Below are 20,228 nucleotides of genomic sequence, written 5' to 3'. Positions count from 1 at the left end.
TACTCTCACAACCCTAACCAATGCCGTTTTAATATTACATGATCTGTATGTAGACTAGGACTAAGGTTAAAGTTGAGTAGTACAAAGCCATAGTGAAATCTCAGAGCAGCTAGAACTGATCTGAAAAACAAAATTAACGCCATGACTTCAACTGCATTCTAAATTAGAACCTATATAAGATCAAACTCATTTGATTTTTATAAGGAATGGTACACATCAGGATATCACTACTATATCTGTATACCTTTTCATTATACATCAATAGTAAAAAACATCTTTCAGAATTAAGACAATGGCATTGTATTTGCTAATGGTACATTAATAGTAGTGGTACACTCCAGAAATAATTTCTTAAAAGGCTGGTCATTTCTTTGGGTACGTCTATACTTACCTCCGGGTTCGGCGGTAAGCAATCGATCTTCTGGGATCGATTTATCGCGTCTTCTCTAGATGCGATAAATCGATCCCGGAAGTGCTCGCCGTCGACACCGGTACTCCTGTTCCGCGAGAGGAGTACGCGGAGTTGACGGGGGAGCCTGCCTGCCGCGTGTGGACCCGCGGTAAGTACCTTGTAGTTCGAACTAAGATACTTCGACTTCAGCTACGTTATTCACGTAGCTGAAGTTGCGTATCTTAGTTCGAACTGGGGGGTTAGTGTGGACCAGCCCTTTAAGTAATGACTGTATTGCTACTATTCTTTGCAACCTCTCCTTTTTGAGAAGGGTATCCTATAATTGATTATGTGACAGCAGAAGTTGATGCTTTTAACAGCTTTGTAATGAATAAGAAATTAAGGCTTAGCATTACTCATTGCATGCCAATTTCATGAGGGGGGACACAACCTCAATAAATGGTTAGTTTTGCTATTTACAGCAGCTTAGTAGTCTATTAGTGTATCTGCAGAGAGTTATACAAGTTACTGAAAATAACAGGTATATAAATAAAATAGATTTAACTCTCTCTGGCACGCCACTAACTTTTGTTGCAAGTTTCTTAGCTGGAAGCACTTCTATAACTTTAGGGTAATTGCCTACCTCTGTTGTGTATTCCTTTTTGTATGTTTGACTACAGAATGTTTATGGTTGGCTGTATTATTTTCAATATACACCTTTTAAAGTTATACCAATAAAACAAGTGCAGAAACCCACTTTCATTTTCCAGGTTTATGTGCAACATATAACACATTGCATCAAATATACATGCATGTTTACTGGAGCTAAACTGCTTTGTACAAGAACTAGGACTCTTCACTCAGTGAGTTGCTTCTTAGTCAATGTTCTCCAATCCCTGAAAAATAAAAAGTGAAACACTCTTAACTATCCATACAGAATTTACACCAATCTCACCGCCCCATTTACATTTCTCAGAAAGTACACATCTTTTTCTAACCATAAATTCCTCAGCAGAATAAGAAGTTAGCATCGCCCGAAAAACATGCAATTCTTTAAAAAAATGGGGGGAAAGAATCACAAAAGCACAATTAAGGGTGGGGTGATAGCACTGAGCAAACTGTAGTGATAGCATCACAGAAGTTACAAAGGGAAGAGACCCAATTCATCAAGGCGACCCTGTGCAAATTATACCATCCCTACGTACTATGACTGAAGGTGATCTGAAAAGGTTTTTCAAAGGAATGTCCTTTACATTAGACATTTAGGTCTTGTCTGCTCAGGAACACTCTATGCTAACTGCAGAACCAGTGAAATTACATCACTTTAGTGGAGAGTGAAAAGTTGAGCAATTCAGAGGGAAAGGAATTTTGTCACTGTTTAAAATTTGTTTGTGTTAACCCCTAATTTCACTTTAATGACTAAATAAGGCTTGGGGAAAGGATGTAACAAATTAAACATTCCAACCCCTTCTACTAATGTGACAGCTCATAATACACATGCTTAGAAACATCCCAGAGACCCCTAGAAAAAACAGACCAGGCCATTTCTAATCAAATATTACAGGCTTTCTTTGTATGTTATAAAGCAACAAATACGGGCACTCAAAAAAGCCCTTTGCATGTCACCTTTAAGTAGTAGCAGTAGCAAGTCTTCACTGAAGATATCAAGTGAGAATGAAAAGACACTAATGCTAAAAGAGTCAGGCTTGGGGTGTGCACAGAAGATTGCATCCAGATTTGAACCAATCAAAGCAAGCCAGTCCACTGATTAGCTGTATGACAATGCATTAAAAATAAGCACTTGTTGTCTGCACCAGTTAGCAGGCTAAGTTCTACCCTCAGTTACCATCAAGACTGAAGTAACAGAGAGCAGAACCCAGCCAAGGGTCTAACTCAACTCAAACAATAGCTAGTGCTCAATGCAGAGACCTACAACTGTCATTTTCAACTCCTGGTTAGTTGAATTTTGAGGCGTTTGGATTTTGCAGAGTTCAGCTGCCTTGTATTTATAGATCTGCTCCGTCCTAGGTTAGAAGGAATTTACCTTGGACCGATAGTATTCATTAACCCCCGACAGTCGCCTGTCTCTTTCCATCAGGTGCCACTGGTAGGGTTGGCGAGCGATTCTCTTTTCCTGCACACACAGAGCAACGTGTCACCGCGCTGGGAGAACGGGGCTTGGACACGGCGCGGAGAGGGGAGCAGGAGGGTGCCGCACAGGAGACAGGATCGTGCCGCCTGGCCTGGACAGCGAGCTTGGGCTCGGACAAGGCCCCAAGTAGTTCCCGGGGTGGGGGAAGGGGAGCGGCGCTCTCTGCTGGACTCCAGCGGCTCACTCTGCACAAGCACCGGGCAAGGGGTCCGTCCCCCGCGTCAGCTGCCCCCCCCCGCTCCCCCCCCCCCGCCAGCGCCCGCTCCCCCCCGCGTCAGCTGCCCCCCCGCTTCCCCGCCAGCGCCCGCTCCCCCCCGTGTCACCCCCGCTCCCTTTCCGTCCGGAGCCGGCCCAGCCCCCCGCCCCTCCTGGCTCCGCCGCGGCCCTGACCTTGCCCCCGTTGAGGTATCTGTGGATGTGGATGAGGGACACGCCGGGGATGGTCAGGCACAGGCCCATAATGACCGCGCCGGGCAGGATCTCGTACCACATCCCGGCGTCCGCTCGAGCCGCTACCGACTGCTACGCTAGACAGCCGACCCCAGGCCTGCAAACGCGCACGCGCAAGCAGCACCAAGTCGCCTGCGCATTAGCCCCGCCTCAGGACTACCCACAGGGCACCGCCTACCCATCATGCATCACGACGGCGCGCCGCCGCCATTGTGCCGAGGCAAAGGTCGCTGAAGTGTCACGAGTGCAACAGCGATAGGGCGGGGCTAGGCCCCCCCCGTGACTGTGGCGGTGGCGGCGCTTGGCGTCCCGCTAGGCCTGCCACGGCTGCCGGGAACTTCCCGTGGCCCCGATGACCTGCCTGCTGGGAGCATGCGGGGAGCGGCCGCCCCCGTTAGCCCCAGTGCATGCCGGGAACTCCCATCCCCACGGTGCTGTATCCTTGAGGAGGCGCCTCCGGCGCCAGGCGGCGGTTCGTGGCCCTTTAAGGCTGTGATCCCGCGAGAGGTGCAGCGGCCAATGGGCGAGAGGGGGCGTGGCTCGGTGGGCCGGAGAACGGGATGAAGGAGGATAAGGAGAACACTAGGCCTAAAGAGAAGCGGGCGCCCGGGGGCCCCCTGGATCCCAGGGGGGGCGGGGAGCCTGAGCGGCCTAAGGACAAGAAGGAGACGCTCAGTAAGGTGAGGCTGGGGGCGGGGCCGTCCCGCGTTGCCGGGGGGGCGGCTGCAGCCCCTTGGCTGGCGCTGGCGGAGCGGCCCTCGGGACCGCTGGGACTGAGGCTCCCTAGCTCGGGGCTGGGGCTGGCGGCGCTTCCCCCTCTCCCGTGCCCCGGCCTGCGCTCCTGCCGCCTGCCCTGGGCCCTGGCGGGCTGCTCAGTAGAGCCCCGGGCCCGGGTGGAGCGCCGCAGACCCCAGCGCCTCACCCCCCCGGACGGGGCCTGTGGACGCTGTTCTGGGGATGGGGCCAGGCAGGCCCAGGGCGCCCGGGCGAGTATCTGGCGGTGTCTCGTTTTTCGGTACCCAGCCTGAGATGCCGAGATCTGATGGTTTGCTCAGGGAGGTGCTGAGCTCGCGTGGCGCTTTGAGTGTTGGCAGCACTCTGCAGAACCAAGGCCTGGGTGGCATCCGGACCCACTGGCCACCACGTGGGAAATGTTTGGCCCAAGTCACTTGCTCAAAGTAGCAGTTAGTGGTAGACTAGGGAACGGAGCTCAGGAATCTTGCCTTTGAATTCCTTGCTCTAATCACTTAGGGCCGGAGGCTGCTCCCCTTGGGAAGTGAGGAGGAGTCTTTTCTTTGACTTAAGTGGGTGTTGGATCAGGCCCCCAGTCTTTCTGTGCTTTCTTGAAGAATTGTGATGTTTCTAGATCACTCAGTACTTAGGATATAAAAATGGTATTGAAGCCAGGCTGGGTGAAATAGATTTCCACATTCTTGACATGAGCCACAGTTGTTGACTTAGCTTTGTTATCCTATGGCATCTTTCAAGTAACCTCTGAAATAAAGTCAGGGGCAGACAGTAATTTTACGCTCTTAAAATTCTTGTGTTTAAGGTGGTAATTCGACGCTTGCCTCCCAGCTTGACTAAGGAACAACTTGAAGAACATCTTCAGCCTTTGCCTGAACATGACTATTTTGAATTCTTTGCTAACGATTCCAGGTACAACACTTCAGGTTTCAATTTTTTCATGTAACTCTAGTATGTCAATTAATTTACACTTGTCTATAGTGTGTATAGTTAAAATCATCAGCAACTAGCCAGCTTCATTTCCTTACACATTGCTATTTTTTTGTCCTTTTGCAGTTTGTATCCTCACATGTTTTCCAGAGCATACATCAACTTTAAAAACCAAGAAGACATAGTACTGTTCAGGGATCGCTTTGATGGTTATGTTTTTGTTGATCACAAAGGCAAGTAAACATAAAACTTGGTTATATACTAAAATGTTTGTATGTCAGATATATTAAATGAGATTTAGGAGATTGTCAGGTAGTTTAGTCCCAATTTTTTTTTCTTTTAGTGCCATAACTATACTTGGGCACCATATATCGAGATTAAATACATGGTGCTTGCATGTAGTCTTTTCGATAAACTTCATGACACTTTTTGTAGTAAATTTTAAATACAGCTTAAAATAATAACAATAAAATCCCCTTTTTAAAGAAGTATTAGTACTAAATTTTCTAAACAAACTGCTTAAGAGGAATTCTAGCCCATTAGTAATTTACATGTATATAATCTAAGTTTAGTTAACTGTCATTTCAGTATGTTATGTGGTTTGTTGGGAGCATTCAGCACCTAATACTAAAGCCTTATAATACTAAGGCTGATATCCTCTAACACACACATTCTGGGTGAAATTCTGGCTCCATGGGAGTCTTGCGCACTGTTTCCAATTGACTTCCGTGGGGCCAGAATTTCACCTGAAACTCTTGTTTTATTTGGATATTTTTATAGATATATTTTTATTTTTTTAGAGAGATTTTACTTTTAATTTTTTTATTTTTCATCTTCCACCAACCAGTTGCTTTTTGTGAAATGGAGCTATGACAATTGAAGTCTCAGTTATTCAGAAGGCATTGAGTGGGCCAGCTTCAAGTTCCAAGCATCCATTTAAATTACCTAGATTCTCTGAAACTACTTCTCTGTTCTGCATGGACTTTTTGTCAATCATATTGGATTTTGTCAAGAACAGAAATTTCCCCTTTCTCCATATTCCCAGTTGAACACACAGTGTTCTCTCCCCCCCCCCCCCCCCCCCACTCCCCGTGAATGAAGCAGGAATTGGGGGGGAACAGCATGTGATCATAATGCATAACTATTGGGATGCTGAATTAAGGTTGCCTGAGCAACCTTAGCTCTGGCATTTCCTAACTTTTGAGTATTACATTTTGCAACTTTAACTTTCTTTTAATGTAGTTTTGTATGTATTTTGTGTATAGGCTGGAAAGTGCTTTGAGATCCTCTTGCGATGAAAGGGTTATAAATAATGTCATGTTGTCAGATATATAAACATAAATTTCATAGCTACTATCTATTTATCTGTTCTAGTACTGTTTCTTATAAACACGCCCCAGTGTCGTCCCCCCCCCCCCCCCCCAATATAATATACTGTCAGGAATTTAGTGTGTTGGGTTTTTTTTACCTTGGTGATTAAACAGTTTTAACATTTTACATTTAACAGGTCAGGAGTATGCTGCCATAGTAGAATTTGCACCTTTCCAAAAATCTGCAAAAAAGAAGAATAAGAAAAAGGATGCCAAAACTGGGACTATTGATGATGGTATAACTACTAGGGTTGGTTGTTTGTATGCATGCATATGTGGAGATTTATGTGGTGCATGGTATCTGATAACAGAAATTTGAATTTATTTTAACTGCATGGTGTCCTAGTGTAACAATATGTTTGATACTAAACACTTAACATGCAACAATTACATTTCTGTTTTTCAAAATAACTTGTCTGTTTTACTATAACAAAAGTACTTAAGGTATTATTGATATTATGATAGTACCTAGTGGTCCCCAGCAAGGGATAGGGTTCTGTTGTACTAGGTAACACCCACACATGTAATGAAAAGATGGTCCTTGTCCCAGTTAGCTTTTGTAGGCTTGGTACACTAGAAGAAAAACAGACAACTGCAAAACCAATAAAATATCTTAATAAGCACACTATGGAATAAAGTTGTTAAAATCTTGCATTATTACTATTAATTGTATACTTTACAAAACATAACCAGACCTGGTTCCTGCCTCAGAGTTAGATTTAACTTGGCTAAAGATAAATATCGGGCAGCAGCTCATAAGACTATATAACCCATTCTTGTTTGTTCATAAGTTTTGAAAATGCAGAGTGACGATTGAAATTCCCAGAAGAGGGGTCAGTATGTGTATTTTGTAGCACAAACCAATCTTTCTCTCCAGACCCAGAGTATAAGAAGTTTTTGGAAAGTTACAGTGCAGATGATGAAAAGTTAACATCGACTCCTGAAACACTACTAGAGGAAATAGAGGCAAGAAACAAAGAGTTAATAGGTATGAAAACTGATATCTTGTATGTGAACCTCTTCTCACAGTATAGGAAGACATACGAAGTACAATATTTTGTAGGTTTGTGACTTTTGAACTTTGGGGACTCTACATTCCTTTTTAGATTATTTAGTATCATTAAGTCCTTAGAGTAATACTACTAGTGAAGATCTACTTTATTCATCCCTGCTCCAGTCCCTCTTCTTAGTTTAAATTTCATATAGTAATCTTCTCCGCTACCTATACTAAACACCTGTTATGTGCTGTTAAATTCCAGTGATGGGTGCATTGGCTCCTTTAATATTAGTACTGTGGGATGGGAAGTGATATATAAATGTAAGTTACGACTCATTTAGTTTAGCTAAAACATTAAATGAGGAGACATAGCCATTTATAAGTAAATGAAGAGTATACATTTCAAGAAGAGAGAGAGAAGTTGTGGTACAAGTAAGACTGAAACTGAGCAAAACTTAATATAGACTGAGATAAGTCTTTCCCATCTAACTTATGCAAACATATCTTGATATTTGTAAAGGTAAAAATATTTATGTTCTTAATGTTTATTTAGCTAAAAAGACAACTCCCCTTCTGAACTTCTTGAAAAACAAACAGGTATGATTTCTCTGTATAATCTATGTAGAATCTTTTTGGTTACAGTTTTTGATAACTTCCTTTTAGAACTTGTGTATGTACAGTGATGTCTGTATAGTAAGATTTTCTTTTGTGGTAAATGGATCTAAAGACCTTGTTTTAAATAATTCTCCCAGAGCTACAGAATTGTTCAGGTAGGTGGGAGCACTTCCTGCTTCCTTCTCTCCTCAGAAGAAAGTTGTGAAACTTAAAAAAAAAAAAAGGGCGGGGGGGGGGAGGGAGGGAAGGAAACGTCCTACAACTGATTGTTCTGCTACGGGACTGCATCCTGCTGCCTAACTGAATCCATGCTGCTCAGCAGATGGTAAGTGTAGTGGAGCAGATCTAGCAGTGCAGCTGGACATGCTTGCAGAGGAAAAATATAGTGTGTACAGGGCCTTAGTCTAACGATTATAATCATGTTTAAAATGGGGTGGGGTTTTCTTGTACTCTGTATCCCAAATAATTGGTATAACCTGGGTTCATGCTTAACAAACTGTGTGTTTAGCAGGGATTGATAGTGGCTTCCAGAGTATTGATATCAAGCTATATTTTGCTTAACATGGTGGTTTAATAACAGTCCTTGTCACAGTGGAACACTGAGCGATGTGAGCTGCAGCTGTGTGACTGGCAAGCCATCTTCTGTTTAACATACTGTTTGCAGCTACCAGGATTTAATTTAATGCCCTCTTGGTGATTTCTCTCCTATGAACCTATTTTTCTTTCAGGTGTGTAACTTTTTAGGGTGGGTTCTGATGTGTGGGTGTTTCATTTTAACTTCCATTAAAATATGGAGTTAATGATATCTGAAATATACATAATAATGCTGCTCCAGTGAATTTTGAAGCTTTCAATAAGTTGCTTAAAAGTAGGATGCAACGGGAGACACAAATGTTTTATAAAGCTGTATATTTTAGAGAATTTTGTGTCATTTCAGGACATGGTATCTTATGGAACTTTTAAAAGTAACTTTTTTTCTAATGTGGGAAATGTGATTTTTTTTTTTTTGTCCGTGTCTCCTCCCCCCCTCCCCCCTTTCCAGAGACTGAGAGAAGAAAAAAGAGAGGAGAGGAGAAGAAGGGAACTGGAAAGAAAAAGACAAAGAGAAGAAGAAAGGAGGAAATGGAAAGAAGAAGAAAGAAGGAAGAGAAAAGAAGCAGAAAAACTGAAGAAAGTTGATAAATGCCCAGAGAAAGAAAGGGATAAATCAAAGGACGAACCAAAGATTAAGGTACAGAACATGTCATTGTTATAGGCTGTTTTCCTCCCCCTTCCCTGTAAAAGCTGCATACAAAATGTGTTCACTGAATACTTATCCAAGAGTAATTCATGATCTTGAAGGAGTAGACTAGTTATTTCATAATATTCATGCTTTTGTTAAAGTACAGTAAGGATTTGTATGTTGATTGTTAGTTGCTTTAGTTTTATCTTGAATAAACAATTTTCATTTGAATACTTGTGTATATGCTTTCGTTCCCCAGAACATATGAATTTAATGTAATCTGGGTAACTGGCTATATTTGATTACCATCTTCAGTATTTGATCTTGTTCTCATACTGTACAGGGAAATGAATCCTATTCTGGGATTGGGATCATTATTTTAGTTGCAGACATTATTACCTCTGAGCATAGGGAGTATGGAAATAACTAGTTACATATATGTATATTTCTCATGTTAAGCAGAAGTCACTTCAACTGAGTAGCTAAATTATACTGTGCTGCAGAGTAGAATTAGAATGAGCCTTTGATTAAGTAGAATGTGTGTTTTTCTTCACAGCTACTTAAGAAACCAGAGAAAGATGAAAGAGACTTGGAGAAAAAGGAAAAGTTCAAGAAACTGGAAAAAGAAATTGTGAGGGAAGAAAAGGCTGCTGGCGCACTAATCAGCGTGTCAGCCAAACGATCCGATGGAGAGACTAAAGAGGAGAAGGCAAAAAAGTTAGTATTCCAGTACTTAGTATATACGACTTACCAAAAAACCCCAGCCCTTCTAGACTAGTAATTTAAAACTTAGGCTGCGCTGTCCAGGAACAGCTTTTGAATTCAAATGAAGAAATGTCTCTGATCTGAATTGTCTGGGAGAGTGCACTCATGATCGGGGAGTGGGGTGGGTCCATCTGGACTTGAACTATTTCATATCTGTTCGTTTAATAGACAAATTTTAGTGTTTTATCATAAACACTTGGGCTTTCATTTGAAGATATTTACAAATGGAGCCCAATTCAGGAGGCACAGCCGTTGGGCAAAGATGGCTTTAAGCCACCTCTGTGTCCTCCACATTCTGGGGCTGGCTTTGGGCTTGCACAGTCTCTAGCATAAATGAGAACAGCTCCATAGCCTGCACTTATAGCAGCTTCTGAGAGCATAGGGGTCACTTTAAGTCCACAATACTCATAATGCATATCCCTTTAGAGGCCTTGGCAGGAAGGAAAAGTATGGCCATTCTTATGCCAGAATGCAGCCCAGAATGACAACCATATACTGCAATAACTAATCCTCACAACATCCATGTGATGTATACAGGTGTGGGTTTCCCCCATGTGTCAGAGGAATGAGGCAGAGATTTAAGTAATTTCCAAGGCCACAGAGGGAGTTAGTCAGCTATGTGACTAGAACTGTGGGACTTCCTATCTGTAGTGTTCTCGCTCATTATCAAGGTTTACATCCTCACTGCAGTTATTTCTGTATCTGTAGTAAAATATGACTGTAGGCTTCTAGGATATTTTAACTCTTGTCTAAAATCTACAGATCCGTGTCTGACAACATTGATGCAAATTTGGAGCTGTAGTATTGATTACACAGATCTGTGATTTTGATTATCCAGTCTTCTAAGCTTAATTTCTCGCTGTGTTTTTCATACAGATCTGAAGATGAATATGGAAAAGATTACAGGGACCGGGAGAGAGACTTTGAAAGAGAGAGAGAATATGAGAGACTGCAGCGGGAGAAACAGAGACGCCAAGATGAAGAGCGTCGTAGGCAGAAGGAACGCTTTGAGAAAGAAAAAGTTTTTAGAAAAAGAGAGGAAGAGGTGAAAAAGGAGATAAACTCATTCAGAGAGAAAGGAAGGAAAAGTGAGCTTCCAGACTTTACAGGCAACACAGAAAAAGCTGAGAAAATTACCAAAGATGACAAAAAAGAGGATGCAGCTAAGAGAGATCGCATCAGAAATAAGGTGCTGGCTGGCTAAATTCACACCCATTCTATAAGGTCATGTTTGTGGTTTTATAGTAAATGTTAATTAAGGGGGAGGGTCATGCTATTTCTTACCTTTTTGACATTTTTTCTCCTTCATATAATAATTCAACTGTAAACTTTGCCATCGTGTATGAGGGGAAAAATAGACAGATCTTGTAAGCTTTGCTGCTGCTAAGATGAACTTAGTCTTGGCAAATTTCTTGTTGCCTTTGTAGGAATTATGTACAAGTCCAGCTGTTACTGGCAAGTTCTGAACAAAAGTTAATAAATGTCTGTCCTGGTTTTGCCAGCAGATAAATGTTGGCTTTTTAACTTGTGTCACCAGAGAACTGATATGGTAGGACCAGATTCTTGCAGATGCTGCGTGTGGGTTAATGCCAGAAAGTACATCTCCGTAAGCGAGAGAAAATTATATAGCAAGCAGCCACCCCTATTATACCTTCTCCAAACACAGCAGAGGCTGCTGCATCAGGTATAAGGCCCCACTATGCAGTGTCATGGCACAGACCCCATGTTAATGTACTTATCGTTCTATATGCAAAATACCCCCAAAATATGTATTCCTTCCATTGATAGGAATACATCCAGTTTAGATGTGCATTAATTCTGCATTTGCAGCATCTACGGGGTGTGTGTGTGTGTGTGTGTGTGTGTGTTTTTGTTTCATGTTTTTAGTTAAAAAATGTTCCTTGGGAGAAGCTTTGAAATTTGCTCATGTGCTTGAAGAGGACAAACTGAATTGTTCCTTAAAATATTATCCTTGTGAATGCTTTAAAATACTTGCGTGCATAATCTAAAGCAGCATTCTCATCTGTGCTATTTGAGCAGTTACTCTTTGTCATTGAACTTGTAATGTTGGGTGTCACTGAATAATTAATAATATTTTGGGAAAGTCTGAAGTGGTCTGTGTGGTGTTCTATTTGCCTTTTTTTAGTATCATCCCTTTAGAAATTATAGGAATTTGTCTAATAGCCAAAGTATCATACTGTCTGATACCTTCTGATTTATTTCAGGATCGTCCAGCAATGCAGCTATACCAGCCAGGAGTTCGAAGTCGAAGTAGACTGTGTCCTTATGAAGACATGGCTACAAAGTCTGTGGACCAAGGAGCAGATAAACAGGAAAGTGAGACCAGTAATACAAAAGAAGAGGAGTGATTAGTACACAGGCCTTATGTGTTCTGATTATCGAAGCAGCCAAAGAGCATGTACTACGCAATCCAGAAGTGCCTTCAAAGAGAAGGAACAAAGGAAGAAGAGGGACATTGTGCTGTTGGATGTTTCTGGTTAAAGAACCTCAGAATTTGAAATGTGTTCTCATTGTTATTGGAATTTATTTTCATAGCATCAGACTACAATGGAGAAGAAAATGTTTGCAGTTTGCAAAGTAGAAAAGCTTTTTGTGGCCTTACGTATGAGAAATGCGAGTCATGTGGTCAGGAGGATGACACCTGGATCTAAAAGCAGAGCTTTTTTGTAAAGCAGTCCTGAACCAGTGTTTGATACACTTAAAAAGAGGAGCAAAGTTAAAGCTGCAGTTTTGCTCAAAAGCTGACATCCTATATTGCTATGCTGCGTGGTGTTTGAGTCTGAGACTACAATAGTTACAAATAAACAGTGTAATCCTAGCACTAAAACAGAGTTCTCAGACTATGGTAGCTGGGCCATCAGTGGTCTGGGGAAGCCTTTCCTGGTTTTCTGCAGAACAAACCTTTTCAAGATAGAAGCAGTAGGAAGTTGGGAAAGTGGGGAGAGGCCTTATAAAGAATCTTCCATGTAGGAAGTGGGTTACTGAATGAAGTAGTTGAACTAAAAGATTGCAGTGTAGGAATAATTTTGTTATTACTGGGTATTTCCTTTTTTGATAAATTTGTCATGTAATGTCTGTCTACCTATACTGAAACATTTTTTTTTTTTTTTTTAATTTTAGTATAGCTGTGTAGAGTGTCTGATTCTTTTCAAGCATTCCCTCTTGTTTTCAGTGTCTTAAAAGTAGGAAACTTGCCATTTCAATCTCTGCTTCATCTTTCCTGATCCACTGGAGTGCTATTTCACAGCCCAGAAGAAACTTCACCAATAATGATCCTCTTTAAGCGAGCAAGTTTTAGCCTTAGCTGTTTTGTACTAAAACCAATAAAATATCTCAAAATATTAAAGATACTTTAACTTATTTGTCTTCAGTGAGACTTTTCTATTTGGGGGCATGACAGAGCTAGCCTTATCTCATGAACTGTATTTATCCTTTATCAAAGCTTTTCATATTAATATTGTACATGAGTTAAGATTGTCAAATGGCCTCAAACTCAATAACAAAAAATCCCTGTACTCTGCTGAGAACAGCAGAGAATACTAAACTAATACATCACTGTAGCTAAATTACAGTGCATAATGTTACAGTAACTCCTCACTTAACATTGTAGTTATGTTCCTGAAAAATGCGACTTGGCTGACGGGATGAAATCAAATCATACATTAATTCTCATAGTACATTGTAAAATCCAACTCCTACACAGGGGAAATCAGTGTTCCAGGACCATACTGTACACTGGGCATGTGGCTCTTGGGGAGAGCCGGGGGGGGATGGGGGGGTGTCAGTCTTATAATCATTACTGTCCCCATATTTTCCACAGGCTGTGTTTATTATGGAAGATATCTCGCTGCTGAGGATGAGCAAGAAATCAAGGGAGGGTCTTCTCCAAGGGCTTCCGCCCTGGCCCTTATGCGGCTCACCTGTATGCAGCAATGCCCCTCCCCCGCCCCCAGTGACAGCAGAGTGGTGCAGGAAAGTTACCCTTAATGGGGCAAGAAACAAAGCAGCTCTGCCGAAGAACCTGTGGCAGTGGATTGCCCAGTAGCACCTTGAGAGTTTTGTGGAGATCTCCGAGGCAGATTTCTATGAAGTGAGGGAGTCAATTAACACCCTGTTCCGCCGCTCAGACGAGGCATGTGGTGGTACGCGCATCATACAGACACAAGCCTGCTTTGTGCAACCCTCCTGCCCCCATCCACGCGCTTCAGCAATTCCCAACATCAAAGCCACTTACCCAGGGCCTCCCCTCCTGTTTGCGCTTTACTAAGCTACAGCAGCTCTGACTGGCTAGCCTTCTCCGGGGTAGAGAAAAGCTCCTGGCTGCATGCATCTCGGACCTCCTAGTCATCCTTTGCCTCGGTCCCGCTCCCTCTCCACATCCTCGTCCAAGATTTCCTCCTCTTGGCTCAGTCCAGTCTTGACTGGCACGCAAGCCACCGCGTATCACAGTGGAGGTGGGGTTGCCACTGAGTATCACATCCAGCTCTTTGTAGAACCGGGAGCTCATGGGTGCAGCCCTGGAGCGGCGGTTTGCCTCCCATGCCTTGTGGTAGACGTTCCGCAACTCCTTCACTTTAACCCTGCCGTGTACTGTGACCCGGTCCTGGCCCCTTTCTGTCATGCATCATGAAATCTGTTTGTAGGTATCATAATTTCTATGGCTGCAGTGCAGCTGGGACTGGATAGCCTCCTCTCCCCAAATGCTGATCAGGTCCAGCAGCTCAGCATTGCTCCAAGCGGAGGACTGCCTGGTGTGTGGAGCAGGCATGGTCACCTGGAAAGATGCACTGAGACCACTGCTCACCGAGCAAACAGGAAGGGGACTTTCAAAATTCCCAAGGAAGTTAATGGATGGGGCTCACGGTTGGTCACCTGAGGGCAGGGCAGTCGAGTTCAAACTGATGACCAGATTTCATGAGGACAGGCATTGTGGGACACCTCCCGGAAGCCAATCGCAGCGCTGTAATCGACCAGGGTGTCTACACTGTAGCCCTGGCGCAGAAAGCTGTACGCTTTTTGTTGGGGTGGTTTTTTTACAGCGCTGCAACTGCACAGTTTCTGCGCACTAAGTGGCTTGGCTGTGTGTACACCTAAGGAGTTACACGCAGAAAGCTGCTTTACTGCATAGAAACTTGCTAGTGTAGACAAGGCCTAAGTTTGGCCATCCAAATAATGGTGTAACCTTGCCGAGTTGGAAAGAGCTGATTCCACACAAGTCCTGTGCCAGCAGCAGACACAGCCCCTGCCCTGAGAAGTTCACAATGGAATGACAACTGTGTAAGGCAAACTTTCTAAAAACTGCTAATGTATTGCTTTTTTAAATTTCCACAAAAAAGCAGTTTTTTGATGGTGACTTCTGTTATATTTTAAGAAAACAAAAGATTTATTCAAGAAACAAGAGTGCATTAAGGCCTTGTCCCCTCAAAACAACATGGAGAGTAATCAGCTTGGGGGTGGTTTGAACAAGACAGATAGGCTCGGTCTTTGGAGCGGGTTACAGCGGCTGTGTCAGCAGCTTTGGCTGCTCAGAGAGCGTGGGATCCTGCACCGAAGACGCTGTCTCTTTAACACGGAGCAGGCGCGGGGCGTGAGTGAGCGAGAGACGCGGCTGCAGTGGTCCCGGGGAGGCGCTGGGTGTCGCTGTTCCTGAGGCCGCCTCCCCATCACCCCTTGCTCCCTAGCCCCACCCGCTCCTTTCCTGCGCCGCCATTGTGGTGACCGGCTAGTCGCTCCGCACCATGGTGAGTCAATCCAGCCCCATCCGCTGCCGCGCGGGCCGATCCGCGCCCGGCACCGGGGCCAGGGCCTGCGGGGGCCCCCCCCGGCTCTCCCCGCGTGGAATCGGGGGGTGGGACAGGCTTGGAGGGCGGGGGGCGTCTGGGCCAGGGGCTGCCCCCTTCCCGGCTCGGCTCCTAGCCGGGGCAGCCACGAATCGCCCGAGCGGGTTCCTGGTGGGAGGCTCAGGCCGGCGAGCGAGGCCCCCGGTGGGGTGGGGGGGACGACACTGTCCCGCCCGGGCTGGAGTCACCCGCAGCGTCCTAGGGCCTGGGGCCGGTGCTGCCAGCCCATGTCCTGGGCGCACTCCTGTCCCTCGGTGCCCTCCTGCACCCCGCTGCTGCGGGGATAGGGCCAGGGGATTGGGGCCCATGGCTGGGCGATGCGGAGCCCACCCCCCAGCTCAGTAGGGGAAGCAGGCTGGCTGGTGGGGGGGCACTAGGCTAATACACGTGGCCTTGATTCCTTGGGGGAGGGGGGAGTTGAGCGCTCCCTGTCCAGTACATAGCGCCCTGCTCCCGGGAAATTTGTGGTAGCGTTGGCTTTGGAGCCAGGATTTGTGGTCTTTACTGTTTGTGATGGCCACTGAGCTCTGTGGAATGGATTCAGGTTACTGAGTCCCACTTAGCCCTTTAGGTACTACTGCTCCCTCTGAGTCACCGTCAGCTCCATGTTTGGCAGGCCTGGTTGCATTAGTTTAAGTGTGAGACTAAATCTATTTAACTGAGCCCGTGCAGCTTTGAATAGGTTGAAACTGATGCAGAGTGTCCACATGCACCGTTGCACCAGTTGACCTCAATCTGTTTACCCATGTCCCTTTAGTTACCACTGATATTTCTGTGTATAGGCAAGTTCTCACAGGATCAGGCTGCATCTGTAGGGAGGTCTCTGAATGCAACTTGTTATAGGAGAGAGTGTCTCCAATGTCTTCCCTTTATCTTTTCATCCGCAGTCGTCCCACAAGACATTCAAGATCAAGCGATTCCTTGCCAAGAAGCAAAAACAGAACCGGCCCATCCCACAGTGGATTCGCATGAAAACTGGCAATAAGATCAGGTAAAAACAGCTATTGCTTTCGGAGAATTCACAGCTTGCTGCCATACCTGATCAAAAAATATACACACTTCTGTTGGTTGGGATTGTGAAGGTCCATGTCTGACACAGCTGTAGTGACCAAAGCCCCTAGTTATACTAGCTCCATCTACATTATGAATAGTGGCAGGTGGATCGAAGAGTCTTGTACTCATGGATGTGTTGTGAGGAAAACCCATCTGTGATTACCCTGAGGGCATCCATCCCCTGTTCCTGAAATACAGTGTTTGGGGAACCTTACTACGAAAGAATTTCCTTTGTTGAAGGTCTGTGGATGGTAATGGGCTAATACATAAAGTTTGGACAATTTGTAACCACAAATCATTACCAGAATGCATATGTAGACTGAAATACTGTACTTGCTTTTGTCCACCGTTGTTCACAGATATATTGCATGTCGGTACTTGCTTGTGCTAAATTAAAAATAAGTATACATTTTAGACATGGAGGTCACGGCAGTCACAGATTCCATGACTTTACCAGACATCTGTGACTTTCTTCAGCTGGAGCCGGGACTGTGCGAACGTGTGTGCGCTCGCCCACCCCGTGGCTTTGGCTGGGGCCATGTGCACTCCACCACCCCCTGTGCTGGAGCTGGGGCTGTGTGCCCCCCGACCCCCAGTGGCTGCACCCACTGGAGCCAGGTTTGAGCACACCCCTCCCCCATTACTTTTTTTTTTAGTAAAGTCACAGGTCATGGGCTCCTGTGAATTTTTGTTCAAATTCACAGTCCATTTTGGTCAATTTCACGGTCACAGGATTTTAAAAATCATAAATTTCATGATTTCAGCTATTTAAATCTGAAATTTCACGGTGTTGTAATTGTAGGGGTCCTGATCCAAAAAGGAGTTATGGGGGAGGGAGGGTGGCAAGGTTATTGTAAAGGGGGGGCGTTGCGGTACTGCTACCCTTACTTCTGCGCTGTTGCTGGTAACGGCACTGCCTTCAGAGCTGGACAGCTGGAGGGCGGCGGCTGAAGGCAAAGCAGCGCCAGCAGCAGCGCAGAAGTAAGGATGGCATGGTATGATATTGCCATCCTTACTTCTGCGCTGCTGCTTGCAGAGCTGGGACATCAATCAGCAGCTGCCACTCTCTGGCTGCCCATCTCTGAAGGCAGCAGTGCAGAAGGGCGGCATGGCATGGTATTGCCACCCTTACTTCTGCGCTGCTGCTGGCGGGGTGCTGCCTTCAGGCCTGGGCGCCTGGTCACCAGCCGCCGCTCTCTGGCCACCCAGCTCTGAAGGCAGTGCAGAATTAAGGGCGGCCCCCCCTAATATAACCTTGCTACCCCCCTGCAACTCCCTTTTGGGTCAGCCCCCCCCCCCCCCCCCCAGTTTGAGAAACGCCGGTCTCCCCCGTGAAATCTGGTCTTTTGTGTGCTTTTACCCTACACTATACAGATTTCACGGTCCGTGGCATGTTTTTCATGTCAGTGAATTTGGTAGGGCCCTATTCATTGCCCATGACCTCTCCGTGACTTTTACTAAAAATAACCATGACAAAATCTAAACCTTAATTATAAATAAAATGTAATCTACAACAACACTTCAAACAAAACAGTCTGAGCATTGGCCTGCTAAACTCAGGGTTGTGAGTTCAATCCTTGAGGGCTCCATGTAGGGATTTGGGGCAAAAATCTGTCTGGGGATTGGTCCTGCTCCTGAGGTCCCTTCCAACCCTGATATTCTATGGTTCTATGATACAGTGTATTTCTCTTCTATGCGGTCTTCAACACTTAAAGTGCCTTAGGTTTATTCATATCCTCAACTGCTGCAGGTGAAGTACAGAGCTCTTTGCAGGAAAAACTCCTTCAGTTCCACTGTATGTGTATATTTCTATATTTTACTTTTATTTTTTCTGCTGCTGGTTCCCCTTTTTTCTCTGAGTGAGTGTAGCTAGTGGTTAAAGCAGGAGGCTGGGAGTCAGGATTGCTAGGTTCTATTGCTGTCACTACAGCTAATTTGCTCTCTGTTCTTAGGAAAGTCACTTTGCTCTGTGCCTCGGTTTACCCATTTGTAAAAGGGGCATAGTACCTGTCTAGCTGTGTTCTAGGCATGTTGAGCATTAGGGTTACTAAAATGCATAATTTTAATTATTTTTGTCTTCCAACACTTAATGCACCAAAAGCATCAGTTTTCTGCCCAAAGTATTTGATAAAGCAGGCTGCAATTACAGTGCTTCATTCTGTGGGAGTACTGCCATTTTCCTGCTGAGAGTAATTTTGTTAATATTGCCTTTGATTTCACCTATGCATTGGTGAAACCGCTAATCATTAACATGTACAAGTATGACATTTATAGTCTTCGATTATGCAGGTTTTGAATGAGTGCTTTAGTGGATTTCCCTGGAAAAGTGCTTTCTCCATGCTGCAATGGACTGCTCTTGTGTTCTCGGATTGTTTTGTTTTGGTAAAAATGGTACTAGTGGTGATGTTTTAAGAGCTAGCCAGTTCTTTACTGCCAGCATTGAACTCATGAATTCTAGGCTATCTGTGACTGTCTTGTCTTCTAAAAGTGGCACTGTGTATGTCCATGCCCAATGCTGCTGTCTCTAGGTAAGTTTGCTTCTGGGAACTTTCACCTTTTTTTAAAGCTGCTGATATTATTACACCAATATGGGTTCATAGACCTAGTGAAAAAGGAAAGCAAGTATATATGGAAAATAGTTTAAAAAATGAATATGAAGTAATTTGCTATTAACATAATTAATTGACAAATTCCCAACTAAACCTTTACAAGAGATTCCAGCTCCTTACTAGTGGGTTAATTCTGAATGTGATTGTGGTCTGCGTTACAGACTGTCAAGTGTGCCTTGCTTATTAAGTGTGCTGCTTTTGTTTTAGGTACAACTCCAAAAGGAGACATTGGAGAAGGACCAAGCTGGGCTTGTAAAGAGCTGCTCTAATGGGAACTCTAATGACATGTGTCTCTCCTGCACCAAGACCTGAAATATGCATTGCTACAAAAACCACCACAGACCCATTTTGAAGTGTTGAATCTTGTTGTTCTCCCCTCTCTCCCCCCACATGCCCAAAAACCAAACCAAACTGCAGTCTTGAAAGATGACTTTAATAGACTCTTTGGAATATTATAACTGAAAAATGAAGACTCTGTTCAATTAGCATTCTTTATTTCTGTGCTCAAATATATTGACTTAATTTGTATTGCCAGTTTACAGGTTTGTTAATAAATATGAGCATTATTGATCCTTTGAATAAATGATTCTGGCTGAATTTATTACATGCATTGCTTGAGATGGGTGGGTAATCTGGAGAATAAAGACTGAAATTAATGTGAGCATTTATCAGTGTGTGATAAAAGATCCTGCCATCCCAGTCTCTTATCTGTACTGTTTGAAACGAGCAGACAAAACTAGTATCTCCCTTTTGTACCCTTTTGACATAATTATACATTAACAACCAAACTTGGGATGCAATTTAGAAATATGAACTTGCCCTTACTTAAAAGAAAATCTCAATCTCTATCGAGGAAGAGAGGTGGCTGAACTAGTCAGGGTCACACTCATGTAGAATGTGCAAAGGACTCTACATGAATAAGTAAAATAATCAAACCCTTCTAACGCAAACTGGAAAATCCCTAGTTACCAGGAGGTTCCATCCTGTATTGTCTTGGTGCTCATAAATTGCTGTATTCATCTTATCTATGACATCTTGCTAATATTTAACAGTCTGCCTAGTTGGT

At 44.2% G+C, this 20,228-nt stretch overlaps 3 protein-coding genes and 1 non-coding gene across 4 annotated transcripts; 3 read left to right on the top strand and 1 right to left on the bottom strand.

Annotated features, from left to right (window-relative positions):
• Positions 1-1,148: 1,148 nt before the first annotated feature.
• On the bottom strand, positions 1,149-3,161 carry NDUFA1 (NADH:ubiquinone oxidoreductase subunit A1). The gene is made up of 3 exons (XM_065410962.1): positions 2,934-3,161; positions 2,436-2,525; positions 1,149-1,287 (listed from the first exon to the last, which is right to left on the bottom strand). Exons 1-3 carry the CDS (start codon positions 3,033-3,035, stop codon positions 1,267-1,269), a joined length of 213 nt encoding a protein of 70 aa, XP_065267034.1. The 5' UTR covers positions 3,036-3,161; the 3' UTR covers positions 1,149-1,266.
• Positions 3,162-3,549: 388 nt separating this feature from the next.
• Positions 3,550-13,018, top strand: UPF3B (UPF3B regulator of nonsense mediated mRNA decay). The gene is made up of 10 exons (XM_065410426.1): positions 3,550-3,673; positions 4,546-4,652; positions 4,797-4,903; positions 6,178-6,276; positions 6,918-7,028; positions 7,591-7,634; positions 8,695-8,883; positions 9,431-9,591; positions 10,516-10,828; positions 11,865-13,018. Exons 1-10 carry the CDS (start codon positions 3,554-3,556, stop codon positions 12,006-12,008), a joined length of 1,395 nt encoding a protein of 464 aa, XP_065266498.1. The 5' UTR covers positions 3,550-3,553; the 3' UTR covers positions 12,009-13,018.
• A 2,278-nt stretch (positions 13,019-15,296) lies between these two features.
• RPL39 (ribosomal protein L39) lies at positions 15,297-19,745 on the top strand. The gene is made up of 3 exons (XM_065410804.1): positions 15,297-15,401; positions 16,388-16,491; positions 19,370-19,745. Exons 1-3 carry the CDS (start codon positions 15,399-15,401, stop codon positions 19,416-19,418), a joined length of 156 nt encoding a protein of 51 aa, XP_065266876.1. The 5' UTR covers positions 15,297-15,398; the 3' UTR covers positions 19,419-19,745.
• Positions 18,683-18,814, top strand: LOC135884195 (small nucleolar RNA SNORA69). The gene has a single exon (XR_010561688.1). It is a non-coding gene; the product is annotated as a small nucleolar RNA SNORA69 (small nucleolar RNA).
• Positions 19,746-20,228: the final 483 nt, after the last annotated feature.

The sequence above is a fragment of the Emys orbicularis genome, chromosome 9 (genome assembly GCF_028017835.1).
Source record: "Emys orbicularis isolate rEmyOrb1 chromosome 9, rEmyOrb1.hap1, whole genome shotgun sequence".
NCBI classification, from domain to species: Eukaryota; Metazoa; Chordata; order Testudines; family Emydidae; genus Emys; species Emys orbicularis.
Note: the sequence above shows the minus strand (reverse complement) of the source record. Positions and strands in the feature narration are given on the sequence as shown.

Bases quoted from the DNA above. Each gene is read 5' to 3' on its own strand.
- NDUFA1 (XM_065410962.1), bottom strand. From the start codon at position 3,035: ATGTGGTACGAGATCCTGCCCGGCGCGGTCATTATGGGCCTGTGCCTG. The intron at 2,526-2,933 runs GTCAGGGCCGCG...CTGTGTGTGCAG, and splicing joins GATACCTCAACGGGGGCAAG to GAAAAGAGAATCGCTCGCCA. The intron at 1,288-2,435 runs GTAAATTCCTTC...TTTATTTTTCAG, and splicing joins ATGAATACTATCGGTCCAAG to GGATTGGAGAACATTGACTA.
- UPF3B (XM_065410426.1), top strand. From the start codon at position 3,554: ATGAAGGAGGATAAGGAGAACACTAGGCCTAAAGAGAAGCGGGCGCCC. The intron at 8,884-9,430 runs GTACAGAACATG...TTTTCTTCACAG, and splicing joins AGGACGAACCAAAGATTAAG to CTACTTAAGAAACCAGAGAA. The intron at 9,592-10,515 runs GTTAGTATTCCA...TTTTTCATACAG, and splicing joins AAAGAGGAGAAGGCAAAAAA to ATCTGAAGATGAATATGGAA.
- RPL39 (XM_065410804.1), top strand. The intron at 16,492-19,369 runs GTAAAAACAGCT...CTTTTGTTTTAG, and splicing joins AAAACTGGCAATAAGATCAG to GTACAACTCCAAAAGGAGAC.